This window comes from Martes martes (genome assembly GCF_963455335.1).
Source record: "Martes martes genome assembly, chromosome: 5".
NCBI lineage: Eukaryota > Metazoa > Chordata > Mammalia > Carnivora > Mustelidae > Martes > Martes martes.
This window is the reverse complement of record NC_137892.1, coordinates 16,485,425-16,502,885: the sequence shown is the minus strand read 5'-3', so window position 1 is coordinate 16,502,885 and position 17,461 is coordinate 16,485,425. Positions and strand designations below refer to the sequence as shown.

The 17,461-nt window shown below is 34.2% G+C and overlaps 1 protein-coding gene across 1 annotated transcript; it reads right to left on the bottom strand.

Annotated features, from left to right (window-relative positions):
• Positions 1-6,762: 6,762 nt before the first annotated feature.
• Positions 6,763-7,725, bottom strand: LOC308342842 (olfactory receptor 2T29-like; the record flags this gene model as incomplete). The annotated part of the gene is made up of 1 exon (XM_080803498.1): positions 6,763-7,725. The coding sequence occupies one exon, from the start codon at positions 7,723-7,725 to the stop codon at positions 6,763-6,765; it is 963 nt and encodes a 320-aa protein (XP_080659624.1).
• Between the last annotated feature and the right edge of the window lie 9,736 nt (positions 7,726-17,461).

Here is a 17,461-nt window from a genome sequence, read left to right as displayed (position 1 = left end):
ATAACCATTTTCATCTAGATTACATATTTAGGGTTATAGTTTACTGATAAAGTTTATTTAACATCTTTCCATATGGTCATTACTCCAAGTATTTTTTAATTCAATTTTATTTTTTCAGTGCTCCAAGATTCATTGTTTATGCATCACACCCAGTGTTCCATACAATACGTGCCCTCCTTAATACCCATCACCAAGCTCACGCATCTCTCCCACTACCCTCCCTTCCAAAACCCTCAGTTTGTTTCTCAGAGTCCACAGTCTCTCGTGGTTCATCTCCCCCTCCAATTTCCCCCAATTCACTTTTCTTTATATTAAAAACTGATGTCTTTTACTTTTTGCTACCCCAAAATATTGTAAAATATATATCACTGTTAATCTCTGTATACATGTAAATACAATAAGCTAGATTGTTTTTGGTATGTAGTTATAAGTAGAATTAGTTATAGGCCATACACTTTTCAGTTTTATTAGATGCTGCTAAAATGTTTTGTATTTTTACTTTTTCTATTACATATGTGTCCCAGAAATATTTATAAAGTATGAGAAGTGAGATGTACTGTTGTATATTTAAGAACTGAAGAATGCAAGTTGGTACAGCCACTTCGGAAAACAGTCCTCAAAACAGGTTCCTCAAAAATTTAAAAATAGAACTACCCTATGACCCAGGAATTGCACTAGTGGGCATTTACCCCAAAGATACAGATGTAACAAAAAGAAGGGGCACATGCACCCCAATGTTCATAGCAGCAATGTCCACAATAACCAAACTGTTGGAGCTGAGATGCCCTTCCACAGAAGAATGGATAAAGAAGATGTGGCCCATATATACAATGGAATATAATGTAACCGTCAGAAAAGATGAATACCCACCATTTGCATTGACATGGATGGAACTGGAAGATACTATGCTGAGTGAAATTAGTCAAGCTGAGAAAGACAATTATCATACGGTTTCACTTATATGTGGAACATAAAGATAGCATGGAGCACATTAGGAGAAGGAAGGAAAAAATGAAGTGGGAGAATCAGAGGGAAAGACAAACCTTGAGAGACTATGGACCCTGGGAAAAAAACTGAAGGGTTCAGAGGAGAAAGGAATGGGGTGATGTGTTAGCTAAGTGATAGGTATTAAGGAGGGGAGGTATTGCATGGAGCACTGAGTGTTATGTGCAAACAATGAATCATGGAACACTACATCAAAAACTAATGAGGTACTGTATGGTGATTAACATAACATAAAAAAAAAGAACTAAAGAGCGAGAAAAACAAAACTGTTACACTCAAGAATTTTAGGACATTATGGCTGACACTTAAAGAATATGGAATTCAAAGTTGCCAACCCGCTTGTACAATAAAAAGTCCATATATAATTTTTCAATCCCCCCAAAATTAAGTGCTGATAGCCTATTGTTGATTGGAAGCCTTATCAATAACAATTAACAACAATTTTGTATGTTATATATATAATATACAGAATTTTTAAAATAATCTAAATATTTTTTTCTTTTTTAAAATTTTATTTTATTTTTCAGTGTTCCAAGATTCATTGTTTATGCCATCACACCCAGTGCATTTTTTTTTTAAGATTTTACTCATTTATTTGACAGAGAGAGACAGAGAGAGAGTGCAAACCATCAGGGGAGGGGTAGAGAGAGAGAGGGGGACAAAAAGGCTCCTGAGCATGAAGCCTGACACAGAGCTTGATCCCAGGACCCTGAGATCATGACCTGAGCTGAAGTCAGATCCTTAACTGACTGAGCCACCCAGGCATCCCTAATATACTGTATTCTTACAATAAAGCAAGTTAGATATAAAATTCTATTTCAAAAATTATGAAGAATAGAAAATTCCTTTATAGTATTTTACTGTGCTTATTGATACTGTAAGTTTATATCATTGATTTACAAGATGAATTCTCTTTCAGGACCTATATCAATATTGTTTTATATGATACAAAACACTTTAGATATTTTATATTTTTTTACTAACATTAAACATCAGAAGTGAAAAGATCACGTGAATAGAAATTCATATTTATTTATAGGTATAATGAAATATACGTTGATAATGAAGAACCAGCAATATAATTGCTTTGTAGTAATTGATAGAATTTCTTTGCAGTTGCCTAGTCTATACACTAATGAATGAATCACTATAAAATTTTATGGCATACAGTATTATGGCCATATTCATATTCATAATACAGTATCGGAAACATTGTTATATCACAAAAAAATATGATGACTGATCAAGGCTGATATGTCCTTTCTCCAATGATGAGAGAAAGAAATATATACAGTACAATAATGTAATTCTTTAAAAGCTGTTATAGAACAGTAAGAAAGCTAACACATTATTAATTTTTATTAAATATCACCTTATGCTTACAGAAGGACAGGTTATCCACTTCCAGACAAGACTCGCACGTGATCAATACTTAGGTAACAATGATGATAACAGCAGAAATATTCTCATACATTTCTTGCTGTACAGTTATTGGATTTCCACACAGACACTCACACATACAGAGAAGTTAAGTTTATTAACTGTACAGCAGAATTGTTTACTATTCATTAGGTGGACATGGATTATCATAAAGGTATTCATCGTCATCGTTTTCACACTGAGTAGCCTGAAGAGGAGGAAATGGAGGAGGAAGGTGCCTTGCTGTCTCAGGGGTGGTAGAAGTGGAAGAGGTGTAGGAAGTGGAAGGAGAGGTAGGCAAGGCAGACACATACTCTGTAACTTTCTGGAAATACATCATAATTTTCTATCTTTTTTTACTTTTTAATTTTTCTAAAAATGATTCTATATTATGCTAATACTTCTTCCACCACTTACTTTAGTTTCAGTGCTTATATCATGGACATGTCAACATCATAAAAGAAATAAAAGGCAGTTCTAAAAAACCCAGAACCGTTCTACTGGAGTGTCTAGTGTCAATTTGTTTTCTGGTGTTGTTTCTTCTACATCTTCTTCCACATCATCTGACACTGATTTGGAAGCACTCATCTTCATCAAGTCAACGTCTGTTAATTCTTCTGATGTAGTTTCTTATAGTGTTTGAAATTTTCCAAGGTCCATATCTTCAAATGCTTCAGACTCCCCCACCATTGTTGCCATATCCACAATCTCATTCATGTTTTCCTTGATTGGCTCCGTTATAAATCCTGTAAAGTCATCCACAACATCTGAACACAGTTTTGTCCAACAGGAATTCGTTTCAGGCTTGATGCCTTTTATGGCTCTTTGTATAACAATGATGCCATCTTCAATAATCCTTCCAGATTTTCATGATGTTTTATTTATTGGGGTTCTTTTTAATAACATTGACAATCATTTTCATAGAATTGTGTGTAACGAGCCTTAAAGGTTATTATGATCCTTTGTCTACAGGTTGAATTAGAGATGTTGTGTTTGGGGTCAAGTAGTCTACTTAAATTAAATGCCTTTGGTGTTGAACTCATGAGGTTCTGGGTGACAAGGGCTGTATCACACCAAGAAACTTTAAAAAGTCACCCCCTACTGGCAAAGTACTTCAAGGGACAAATCATAGATGGAGAACACCCTGAGAAAGTGTTCTTATTTACCCAGGCCTACTTGTTTGTACAACAAAAAGGTTGGCAGTTCATGTTTATTTTTTTTTTCTATGAAGCCAGCATTACCCTGATCCCCAGACCAGGCAAAGACTTCATCACAAAGGAGAATTTCACACCAATATCCCTAATGAATCCAGATTCCAAGATTCTTAACAAGATCCTAGCTAATAGGATCTTACACTACATTAAAAAGATTATCCACCATGACCAGGTGGGATTTATCCCTGGGTTGCAACGGTGATTCAACATTCACAAATCAATCGATGTGATAGAAGATATCAACAAGAGACAAGAGAAAAACCACATGGTCCTCTCAATTGATGCAGAAAAAGCATTTGACAAAATAGAGCATCCTTTCCTGATTAAAACTCTTCAAAGTATAGGAATAGAAGGAACATTTCTCAAAAATCTTTCTATGGGGTGCCTGGGTGGCTCAGTGGGTTAAAGCCTCTGCCTTCGGCTCAGGTCGTGATCCCAGGGTCCTGGGATCAAGCCCCACATTGGGGTCTCCACTCAGCAGGGAGCCTGCTTCCTCTTCCATCTCTCTGCCTGTCTCTCTTCCTACTTGTGATCTGTCAAATAAATATATAAAATCTTTAAAAAAAATCTATCCATGAAAAACCCACAGTGAATATCATTCTCAATAGGGAAATGCTGGCCGTCTTCCCTTTGAGATCAGGAACACAACAAGGATGCCCACTCACACCACTCTTGTTCAACATAGTAGTAGAAATCCTAGCAACAGCAATCAGACAACAAAAAGAAATAAAAGGTATTCCAGTTGGCAACGAAGAACTCAAATTCTTTCTCTTTGCAGATGACATAATACTTTATATGGAAAACCCAATAGACTCCACCCCCAATTTACTAGAGCTCATATAGCAATTGAGTAATGTGGCAGGATACAAAATCAATTCACAGAAATCAGTTCCTTTCTTATACACTAACAATGAAAATATAGAAAGGGAAATTAGAGAATTGATCCCATTTACTACAGCACCAAGAACCATAAGATACCTGGGAATAAGCCAGTACCCAAGGAATGATCTGTACCCAAGGAACTACAGAGTACTCATGAAAGAAATTGAGGAAGAAACAAAAAGATGACAAAAAGATGGAAAAGCATTCCATGCACTTGGATCAGAAGAATAAACATTGTTAAAAGGTCTATACTGCCAGAACAGTCTATACTTTCAATGCCCTTTTGATCAAAATTCCAGTAGCATTTTTCAAACTGCTGCAGCAAACAATCCTAAAATTTGCCTGGAACCAGAAAAGACCCCGAATTGCTAAGGACACGTTGAAAAAGAAAAACAAGTTGGGAGCATCACATTGCCTGATTTCAAGCTTTACTACACAACTGTGATCACCAAGACAGCAGAGTACTGGCACAAAGCCAGACACATAGAACAATGGAACACTGTAGAGAGTCCAGATATGGACCCACAACACTATGTTCAAATAATCCTTGACAAAGCAGGAAAAATATCCAGTAGAAAAAAAGACAGTCACTTCAATAAATGGTGTTGGGAAAATTAGACAGCTAGGTATAGAAGAATGAAACTCAACCATTCTCTTACGCTGTACACAAAGATAAACTCAAAAGGGATGAAAGACCTCAACGTTATGCAGGAATCTATCAAAATCCTAGAGGAAAACATAGGTAGTAACCTCTTCGACATTGGCCACAGCAACGTTTTTCAAGATACGTCTCTAAAGGCAAAGGACGCAACAGTGAAAATGAACTTTTGGGACTTCATCAAGATCAAAATCTTCTGCACAGTAAAAGAAACAGTCAACAAAACAAAGAGGCAGCCCACGGAATGGGAGAAGATATTTGCAAATAACACTGCAGACAAAGGGCTGATATCCAAGATCTATAAAGAACTCCTCAAACTCAACACACACTAAAGCAGATAATTATGTTAAAAAATGGGCAGAAGATATGAACAGATAATTCTCCATAGAAGATGTACCAATGGCTAACAGACACATGAAAAAAATGTTCATCATCACTAGCCCTCAGGGAAATTCAAAACAAAACCACATTGAGATACCACTTTTCACCAGGTAGAATGGCCAAAATCCACAGGACAGGAAACAACATGTATTGGAGAATATGTGGAGAAAGGGTAACCCTCTTACACTGTTGGTGGGAATGCAAGTTGGTGCAGCCACTTTGGAAAACAGTGTGGAGATTCCTTAAGAAATTAAAAATAGAGCTTCCCTTTGACCCAGCCTTTGCACTACTGGGTATTTATCTCAGAGATACTTATGTAGTGTAAAGGAGGGCCTTCTGTACCCTAGTATTCAAAGCAACAATGGCCACAATCACCAAACTGTGGATAGAGCTGAGATGCCCTTCAACAGGCAAATGGAAAAGAAGATATGGTCCATATATACAATGGAATATTATGCCTCCATCAGAAGGGATGAATACCCAACTTTTGTATCAACATGGACGGAACTGGAGGAGATTATGCTGAGTGAAATAAGTCAAACAGAGAAAGTCAATTATCATATGGTTTCACTTACTTGTGGAGCATAAGGAATAACACGGAGGACATTAGGAGAAGGGAAGGAAAAGTGAATTGGGACAAATCAGAGGGGGAAGCAAACCATGATAGACTGTGGACTCTGTGAAACAAACTGAGGGTTTTTGAAGGGAGGGGGGTGGGAGGAAGGGTGAGCCTGGTGGTGGATATTAGGAGGGTATGTATTGCATGGAGCATGAGGTGTGGTGCATAAACAATGGATCTTGGAAAGCTGAAAAAATAAAGTAAAATTTAAAAAATAAAATAAAATGCTAAATATGCAAATGCTTAATATAAAAAATAAAGATAATTTAATGCACCTCATAACGTTTATTGTCCTATATTCTCATAATGTATTTTCTCAATGTATTAATAATCTCCTACAAAATAAGTTTGTAATTATCAATGTCACTAAAGTAATGCCAGTATAATATGATAGTTAAATTCATTTTGAATGGAAAAATAGAATGTAATCAAAGAGCTTTGTAATACACCAAAGCCATTCCCAAATGAGTTATGCAAGTGATACAACGCATTATGAGATGAAAATCTATGGAATAACATTGGCATAAGATTTTGAAGTTATAATATTTGGAGAGAAAGAATAAAAGCATTAATATAAAAATTTCCTATTTTATATTTTCTTCAAAGGCAGGTCCCACATTCAACATTTTCTTTAGAGCTCCTATGACATCCTTATTCCTGAGACTATAGATTAAAGGGTTTAACACAGGAGTGAGGATGGTATAAAAAACAGATACAACCATGTCCTTCTCAGGAGTGTGATAGGAGTTGGGGAGTATATAGGTGTAGACAGCAGCCCCATAGAAGAGAATGACCCCAGTCATATGGGAAGAACAAGTGGCAAAGGCCTTCTTCCAGCCCTCTGCTGAGTTCATCCTGTGAATGGTAAGGAGGATGAAAAAATAGGAGCTTGAAATGACTGTCACAGGAATGAGGAGCATGAGGACACAGCACAGATACATGACTGTCTCATAGAGAGAAGTGTCTGAGCAGGAGAGCTTCATTACAGCAGGGACTTCACAGAAGAAATGATGGATCTCCCGGGATCTGCAGAAAGGGAATGTCATAGTGATGGGTGTGAGCATGAATCCATCCACAGATCCCAGAAACCAGCAGCCAGATGCAAGGAGAAAGCATACTTTATGGCTCATGAGGACAGGGTAACGAAGTGGGTAACAAATGGCCACATAGCGGTCATAAGCCATGGCAGCTAGAAAGAAAAATTCTGAACCTGCTAGTGTTACATAGAGGAACATTTGCATTCCACACGCAGAGGCTGAGATCTTATTTATACCCATAACCTGGTCGATGAGCATCTTAGGCACAGTGACGGAAATATACATTACATCCATGAGAGACAACTGGCTGATGAAAAAGTACATGGGGCTGTGGAGGTGGGCATCAAAATGTATCAGAAGAATTAGGACACCATTTCCAGTTAAAGCCATCAAGAACACTACAAAAATGACCACACACAGGAGAGCTGGGTGATTTGATTGACTGAAGATTCCCACCAGAATGAAATCAGACTGTCCGGTGTAATTGGCCATCCAGTTCATGTTTTTCATAAGTTTCATTTATACCACTGAGAAGAGTTTTGGGATTAATGGTCATCCATGGGAGTCTTCCACCTGAAATGAATAAATACATATTTACTGGCTGTGTATGTGAGTATGTGTTTTTTTATGCCAACCTCATTGTGTTAATCAGAGAAAGTTTTATGGTGTACAAAAATGAGATGATTAATTACTTAAAATTTAGCATTTAGTAGAAAATAAGGCATTAGGAACTGTGGGTAAAAATATTTGGCAACTTATACTAAATTTGTTGCAGTTCAGGTGATATGGTAGCCTAATGATAGATATTGACATCTACCAACATATATTGAGCATTTGCAGAGATAATAACTTAAATACAAAAAGTGAATTATTGAAAGAAAAGGTAAATAAAACTTCATGTTTAGAAATTTTGTTATACAAATCTAATTTATCTTTCTACTTTTAGAACCCAAGTGGAATCTTACAAAATTCTAGAATGTGTGTACTATGTTAAAGGGGATTTAAAACGTAACAAATGCAAATATGGGGAAATCCTATACCGAATTTTTAATTCTGCCCCCCTCATAGAATAGGGTTACTCAGTGAGGCTATACTGGGTGGAGTGAGCCATACATTCCTAGGAGCAGGCCAGGATCCTTACACATGACTGACCATTTAGAGACCTGAGTCTCTAAATGGGGCAGGGATCTCAGAATCTCATCTAACCACAGTTATAAATCTAGATTTTCCTCTATCCACTATTATTTCCTCTATCCACTATAGTGGAATATCCACTATTCCATTGTCCACTCTACATAAAAACAGTATAAAATAATAGTTTTTACATCAGGTGTGGTCAGGATTAAGTAAGATAAAATAATCAAAGTCCTTAGGACATTACCAGTTACAGAATAATAAACATACATACCATTTATTTAAAGAGTTAACACCTACAATATTTTATTTGCAGAATCTATGTAAGAAATGGCTATTATTATTGTCTTATTATGTGGAACACCTCAGTTTTCCACTTTCAGCATCTGTCCATACATTTAAGCATTTGAATTTTATAATTTCTATAGTTCCAAACGCTTGCATATATACATATATATGTATATACTAATTTTACATTAATATATATAAGTAAATATAAAATGGATATATAAATAATATATAAACACAAATATAAATATTTATTATTTTATTATTTTAATTTAATTTAATTATTATTATTTTATTTTAACCCTGATTCAGATCTCTGTGGAGAACTTCATCTTGTTTCTGTCTAATACATACTTCTCCAAATTGAAATTAATCTCTTAATAAATTTGAGTGTGAAGGAAAAACTTGGATTTAGATGGTCACGGCTATTTAGCAGGCAAAGCTTTAGTTATTTACCCAAATATCACCTGCTTCATGGAGATAGTAATTAATTTGTCATGGAAATGAATATATATAGAGAAAAACTGCACAGCTCTGGGATGTCACTGACTGAAATTCATTGTTAAATCCTCTATCTTGCTGCTGATAGTCTGAGTCTCTGTTAGACTCTGAAGAAAAATCAAAGTGAAATTAAATTAAGGAGGTAAGAGTTACCTACTCTGGGACAAATGTTATACGATGTGGTTTAAACTACAATTTAAAAATAGATACAAAATAAATAAGAAAAATGGATGGGACTGGAGGAGATTATGTTGAGTGAAATTAGTCAAGAAGAGAAAGTCAATTATCATATGGTTTTACTTACTTGTGGAACATAAGGAATAGCATGGAAGACATTGAGAGAGGGAAGGGAAAAATGAAGGGAGGGAAATAGGAGGTAGAGACGAACCATGAGAGTCTGTGGACTCTGAGAAACAAACTGAGAGTTTTGGAAGGGAGGGATTGGGGGATGGGTTGGCCTAGTGGTGGGTATTGCATGGAGCACTGGGTGTTACATGTAAACAATGAATCTTGGAACACTACTTCAAAAACTAATGATGTCCTGTATGGTAACTAACATAACATAATAAAAAAAGAAGAAGAAAAAAAATCAAATACAAAATATCTATGGCCATTATGTAAACAATTACTAATAGCTTCTTCCACATTTCCTTTATGGAGATTAACCTTTGTAACTTTTTAAAATTTCTGACATATTAAATGTTACATTTGAAAAGCCCTTTCAGGGATCTGCACAGTGACTAAGACATTGAGGAATTTGAAGCTGCTTGCTGAGTGGATAGAGAAAAATGAGGGTGCTTGGGGGTGCTGGGATAATCACTGAGGCACTTTGATAAATAGGGATGACTGTGATCAAGCCACACTGAACAGCCCAACTAAGACACCTGAGAGACAAGACAATGCTATCAGTATCATACAGGGCAACTAGCCTCCATATTTATGCTTATGTTTCTTTATCCAATTGTTTGAGATTAATATAAACAACTTTGTGCATCATTAATAGTGATGGTAGAATATTGAATCTGTTTTTGAAGCATCAAGGCAAATATTTAATGCTGCACTGTATTTAATCTTCTCCAAGAGTCAATGACATACGGATTTTCTCCTTTTACACATTAAAGAAATTTGAGTTCTTGTGGTTAGTGCCTAATATCACAATGTAATCTGAGGGAGAACTCTACCCCAGCAGGAGTAGGACCAATGTTCTCTAATTCTGCCTTATATTGGTTGGGGACATAGTCCTCTCTCCACAGTTTACAATTTACATTTTAGGTAACACACTTTAAGTTTAAACAAAGAAACATAAATATGATTAAGACATTTATTTCAGTGTTTTAGCTACTCAAAATAACCCTCCTCAAGTTAAATATAATATCTTTTCCTCTGCAAAATCTCAGCCTCACAAATACAAATACGTTATCCAATAATATAGAAATAATATTCATTATTTTATTCCATCAGTAATCGGAAACTGAGAATCCATTTCTAAATGTGTAAAAGCAAATATGAATTATATAAAGAGTTTCAAAGGGAATAGTGCATTTCCTTTTCTCAATAAAAATAGACGATAGGCAAAATAGTTGCAGAAATAGTGTCAAGAACTAATAGCATGGTCAGAAGCAGATCAAGTCAAGAAAAATAATTACCTTTTTGCTCTTCCTCTTTTATCTACTTGTCTGGTTGAATCCACCACCAGATGATACTGTAAGGTTTATCCAGATGGGTAAATGAAGTGTGGCCACATAAAGTTTATATAAGAGAAGCAGGAAAATGTCATCATTCCTGGTTTTAAAATGTCTCTTAGAGGAGAAGTTAAGGTGTGTCTTTTGATAAATCCCCTTGAGATTTTAAGAAGTGTGTGGTTAAAACAGCTGAAAGACAAAAAAGAAGTTAATCAATATTTTAGTTGCACTATTCTGGCTTTCTCTTCATCACTTTTAAATAATCTCCTTTTATCATTAAATGTAATATGCATCAAAATCTGTTTAAAAGATTTTATCCATTTATTTTAGAGATAGAGCACAGAGGGGGAGTGTGAGGAAGAAGCAGACTCCCCATTGAGCAGAGAGCCCGATGCAGGGCTTGATCCCAGGACCCTTAGATCATGACCTGAGCTGAAGACAGACACCTAACCAACTGAGCCACCCAGGTGCCCCAATACGCATCAAAATCTTAACCAATATTTAAAATAATCTCAATTCTCACTATTGTTAATTATTTTCTGTGAAATATATTAATTTTTGTAGCCTTTTTGTTTTATGAAATGTATATTTATATATGTAATATGTATGTATGTATATATGACATATACATAGTATTTTATGTTAATTAATTATACTAATTAATTTTATTAATTGTTAATTATTAATATATATTAATAATTATTGATTATTAATATAATTAATATGATATGATTAATTATATTGATCATAATATAATGATTATATATAATATAATATATAATATATAATTATATATAATATAATATATATAATATAATATATATAATATATAATATAATATATATAATATATAATTATATATAATATTATATATGACATATACATAGTATTTTATGTTTTATGTTACTTAATCATACTAATTAATTTTATTAATTGTTAATTATTAATATATATTAATAATTATTGATTATTAATATCATTAATATGATATAATTAATTATATTGATCATAATATAATAATCATACATAATATAATATATATAATATAATAATTATATATAATATATAATATAATATATAATATAATATATTATATATAATATAAATATAATATATATAATATATATAAATATAATATATATAATATATATTATATTTATATTATATATTATATAATATATAATGTAGTTATATATAATATAATATAATATTATATATAATATATAATATATAATATATAATATAATATAATATAATATAATATAATATAATATAATATAATATATAATATATATTATGACATATATATAATCCTTTAAAAGTTGGTGAAATATTTTTCTTTTATCTTTTCATCTTTCACAGATGTAGAATCTGACTCTGTGAGATCAATTACTGTTGTGGAGATTAAAATTGAGGTTGCTTTCCCTCACATCTTTTTCTCCAACACTCTTCATGAGTTTATTGATTATACTTTTTTCTATCATTAACTTACAACTTATGCTAGCTTAACATGCATTTAATTTTTCTATTTTCCATTTTTATGTTGGAATATGTATATATATATGTATATATACATATTCTCAACAATTTTTAAGCATACTGTTTGATGTCATTGAAATACATTAATTTCCATTAACACCATCTCCAGAACTTTTTTGACCCATAAATTTGCAATTCAATACCCATTAAAAAATTACTCTTCATTCCTCCTTTCCCCCATGCCATGGCAATCATTATACCTAATATTTTTATGATTTTGGAAACTCTAATTATTTTGTATAAGTGAAATAATACAGGGTTTGTATTTTTGTGACTGGCTCATTTCACTTAGCATTTTTTTTCTCTCTCTTTTTTTTAAGATTTTATTTATTTATTTCACAGATGGAGATCACAAGTAGGCAGAGAAGCAGGCAGAGAGAGAGGAGGAAGCAGGCTCCCTGCTGAGCAGAGAGCCTGATGTGGGGCTCGATCCCAGGACTCTGGGATCACGACCTGAGGCGAAGGCAGAGGCTTTAACCCACTGAGCCACCCAGGTGCCCCAGCATTATGTTTTTTTAAAGTTCATCCATGTTCCAGCATATTACAGAAATTCCTTCATTTTAAGGTTAATGTTCCATCGTATGTATACGCAACATTTTGCTTATCCATTTATCAATGGATACTTGCATTGTATCCATGTTTTAGCTATAATGCTGCTATAAATATAAGTATGTAAATATATCCTCAAGACACTACTTTCAACATTTTATAGACTGTAGTACCATGTTTAATTTGGTGGGAAATCCTATAATCTGTTCCACAACAGCTGTAGCATTTTTCATTTCCACCAACAGAGAACAGGGTTCCAATTTCTCCATATCTTTGTCAACACTTGTTATTTTCTGTGCCATTGATAGGAGCTAGTCTAATGAGTTTGGGGTTTTGTCTAATTTGATGTTAGTCTCTTTCCCAATGACTAGTGATGTTGACCACCTTTCCAATGTGCTCTTGCCTATCTGCTTATCTTTGGAGAAATATCCATGCAAGTCCTAGCCTCTTTTTAAAAATCATGTTATTGGGGTGCCTGGATGCCTCAGTCAGTTAAGTGTCTTTCTGTAGTTCAGATTATAATCCCAGGGTCCCGGGATCAAGCCCACTTCTTTCTCTCCTTCCCACTTATGCTCTGTCTCAATATCTCTGCTGCTGTCTCTATCTCTCAAATAAATAATTCTTTAAAAATTAAAAAAAATAAAAAATTAGGTTTATGTGTTTGTTTTTGTGGTGTTGTATTTTAGATTTCACTGTAAATTCTGGATATTATCCTGTTATCAGGTATGTGACGAGAGCATCCTATTCTGTGGATTTTTTTTTTATTTTAAAAGATTTTATTTATTTGTTTGACAGACAGTGATCACAAGTAGGCAGAGAGGCAGGCAGAGAGAGAAAGGAGGAAGCAGGCTCCCTGCTGAGCAGAGAGCCCGATGCGGGGCTTGATCCCAGTACCCTGAGATCATGACCTGAACCGAAGGCAGAGGCTTTAACCCACTGAGCCACCCAGGCGCCCCTGTGGATTTCTTTTTAAAGATTTTATTTATTTGACAGACAGAGATCACAAGTATGCAGAGAGGCAGGCAGAGAGAGAAGGGGGGAAGCAGGCTCCCTGCTGAGCAGAGATCCCGATGTGGGGCTCGATCCCAGAACCCTGAGATCATGACCTGAGCCGAACGCAGAGGCTTCAACCCACTGAGCCACCCAGCTGTCCCTATTCTGTGGATTTTTATTTACTCTCTTGATACTCACTACTAATGCACATATTTTTAATCCAATTTTTCCAGTTATCTTTTGTCTATGTCTATGGTGTTATTTCCAAGAAACATTATCAAATCCAATGTTTTTCCTAAGTTTTTCCTATTTTTTTCTAAAACTTTTATAGTTTTAAGTTTATATTTGGACATTTGTTCCAATTTCTGTTATTTTCTGACAAATAGACACATAATGGTCTAAACTCATTATTTTCCTTGTAGATGGACAGGCCATTTTCCCCAACAATATTTGTTGAAAACACTCTCTTTTCTCCACTCAAGGACCCTTGCTTCTTCGAAAAATTATTTTATCATATATATGAGTTTTCAAATTTTTTTTTATTATTAACATATAATGCATTATTTGCCTCAGGGGTACAGGTCTGTGAATCATCAGCCTTACACATTCCACAGCCCTCACCATAGCACATGCCCTCCCCAATGTCTATAACCTAGCCACCCTACCCCTATCCCCCACAGCAGCCCTCAGTTTGTTTCATGAGATTAAGAGTCTCCTTTGGTTTGTCTCCCTCCTGATCCCATCTTGTTTCATTTTTTCCCTCCCTACCCTCCAAGAACTCCCCCGCCCTGTCTCTCAAATTCTTATCAGAGATCATGTAATTGTCTTTCACTAATTGACTTATTTGTCTTAGCATAATACCCTCTAGTTCCATCTATGTTATTGCAATTGACAAGATTTCTTTTCTCTTGATGACTGCATAATATTCCATTGTGTGTGATATATATATATATATAATATATATATAATTATAATATATATATATGATATATATATGTGATATATATATCACATATATATGTGATATATATGTAAATATATATAATATATATTATAATTATAATATATATAATTATAATAAGACAATTATAATTGTCTTATATATATTATATATATATAATATATATATAATATATATAATATTTATTATATTATTATTATTATATTTATTATATATATTATATTTATTATATTATTATAATTATAATATATATATAACAATTATAATTGTCTTATATATATATAATATATATATAAGACAATTATAATTGTCTTATTATAATTATAATATATATATCATATATATAATATATCATATATATCATATATATATATATTTATATATATATATATAATCACATCTTCTTTATCCATTCATCTGTTTATGGACATCTAGGTTCTTTCCATGGTTTGGCTATTGTGGACATTGCTGCTATAAACATTTGGGTGCAAGTGCCCCTTTGGATCACTGCATTTGTATCTTTAAATACCAAGTAGTGCGATTGCTGGGTGGTAGGGTAGCTCTATTTTCAACTTTTTGAGGAACCCCCATACTGTTTTCCAGAGTGGCTGCACCAGCTTGCATTCTCACCAACAGTGCAGGAGGGTTCCTCTTTCTCCACATCCTTGCCAACACCTCTTGTTTCCTGACTTGTTAATTTTAGCCATTCCAACTGGTGTGAGGTGGTACTTCACTGTGGTTTTGATTTGTATTTCCCTGATGCCAAGTGATGTTATGCACTTTTTCATGTGTCTGTTGGCCATTTGGATGTCTTCTTTGAAGAATGTCTGTTCATGTCTTGTGCCCATTTCTTGATTGGATTATTTGTTCTTTGGGTGTTGAGTTTGATAAGTTCTTAATAGATTTTGGATACTAGCCCTTTATCTGATATGACATTTTCAAATATCTTCTCCCATTCTGTCCATTGTCTTTTGGTTTTGTTGACTGTTTCCTTTGCTGTGCAAAAGCTTTTATTTGTGGGCTTTCTACTCCATTCTGTTGATTATGCGCCTGCCAATACCAAACTCTTTTTATTGTAGTAGCTTTGTAGTAAGTTTGAAATCAGGAAGTATGGCTCCTCTTGCTTTGTTCTTCTCTGGGATCATTTTGCCTATGTGGGGTCACTTGAGATGTTATATGAATTTTAGAGTGGGTCTCCTATTTCTTAAAAAAAAGATAATTAACATTTTGATAGAGATTTTGTTAAATTTTGCAGACTGCTTTGGTTGGTATCACCAAAGTCTGTCAACCCATGAAAAGAATGTTTTATTTCACTAAATCTTCCTTAATTTGTTCCAGAAATGTTTTGTACTTTTTGTTGTGCAGGGTGTTCACCTCATTGATTATGCTAAAACTGCGTATTTTATTTTTTTCTTTTCAATTTTTTATTTAAATTCTAGTTAGTTAATATACTGTGAAAAATTGGTTTCAGGAGAAGTAAGTGATTCATAATTTACATGCAACACCTAGGGCTCATCATAACAAGTGCCCTCCTAATAACCATCACCCATCTAGCCCATTCCCCACCCACCTCCCTAAAACAACCCTCAAAATGTTCTCTGTCTTTAAGTTTCCTTTAAGTTTTTTTTCCCTAAGTCTTTTTTCTTTCATTTTTCCCTCCTATATGTTCATCTGTTTTGTTTTTAAATTCCACATATAAGTGAAATCATAGGCATTTGCCTTTCTCTGACTAACTTATTTCACTTAGCCTAATACCCTCCAGCTCTATCCCCATCCTTGCAAATAGCAAGATTTGATTCTCTTTGAAAGATAATAGATGATAGATACATAGATGATAGATTAGATAGATAGATACTAGATATATGATAGATAGATGATAGATAGATATCACATATTCATTCATCATTTATGGAAATTTGGACTGTTTCTAAAGTTTGTCTGTTGTTGATAATGCTGCTATAAACATTGGGGTGTATGTGCAGCTTTGAATTTATATTTTTGTATCTCTTGGGTAAATATCTAGTAGTGCTGGATCATAGGGTAGCTGTTTTATTTTTAAGATTTTATTTATTTGTTTGACAGAGCACATGTAGGCAGAGAGGTAGACAGAGGGAGAGGGAGAAGCAAGCTCCCTGCTGAGGAGAGAGCCTGATGTGGGCCTCAATCCCAGGACCCTGAGATCATGATCTGAGACAAAGGCAGATGTTTAACTGACTGAGCCACCCAGGCACTACAAGGGTTGCTCTATTTTTAACTTTTTGTGGCACCTCCCCTACTGTTTTTCAGAGAGACTGCCCCATTTTGCATTCCCCCCACAGTACAAGAGGGATCCCCTTTCTCCATATTCTCACCAACAGCTGTTATTTCTTGTGTTGTTAATTTTAGTCGTTCTGACAGGTGTGAGGTGGTATCTCATTGTGATTTTGATTTGTATTTCCCTACTGATGAGTGATGTTTGCCTCTCTTCTTGTGTCTGATAGTTATCTTTTTGTCTTCTTTGGGAAAATGTTTATACTTGTCTTCTGCCCATTTTAAAAAAATTCAATTAGCCTTCTGCTCATTTCTTAACCGGGTTATTTGCTTTCTGGGTATTGAGTTT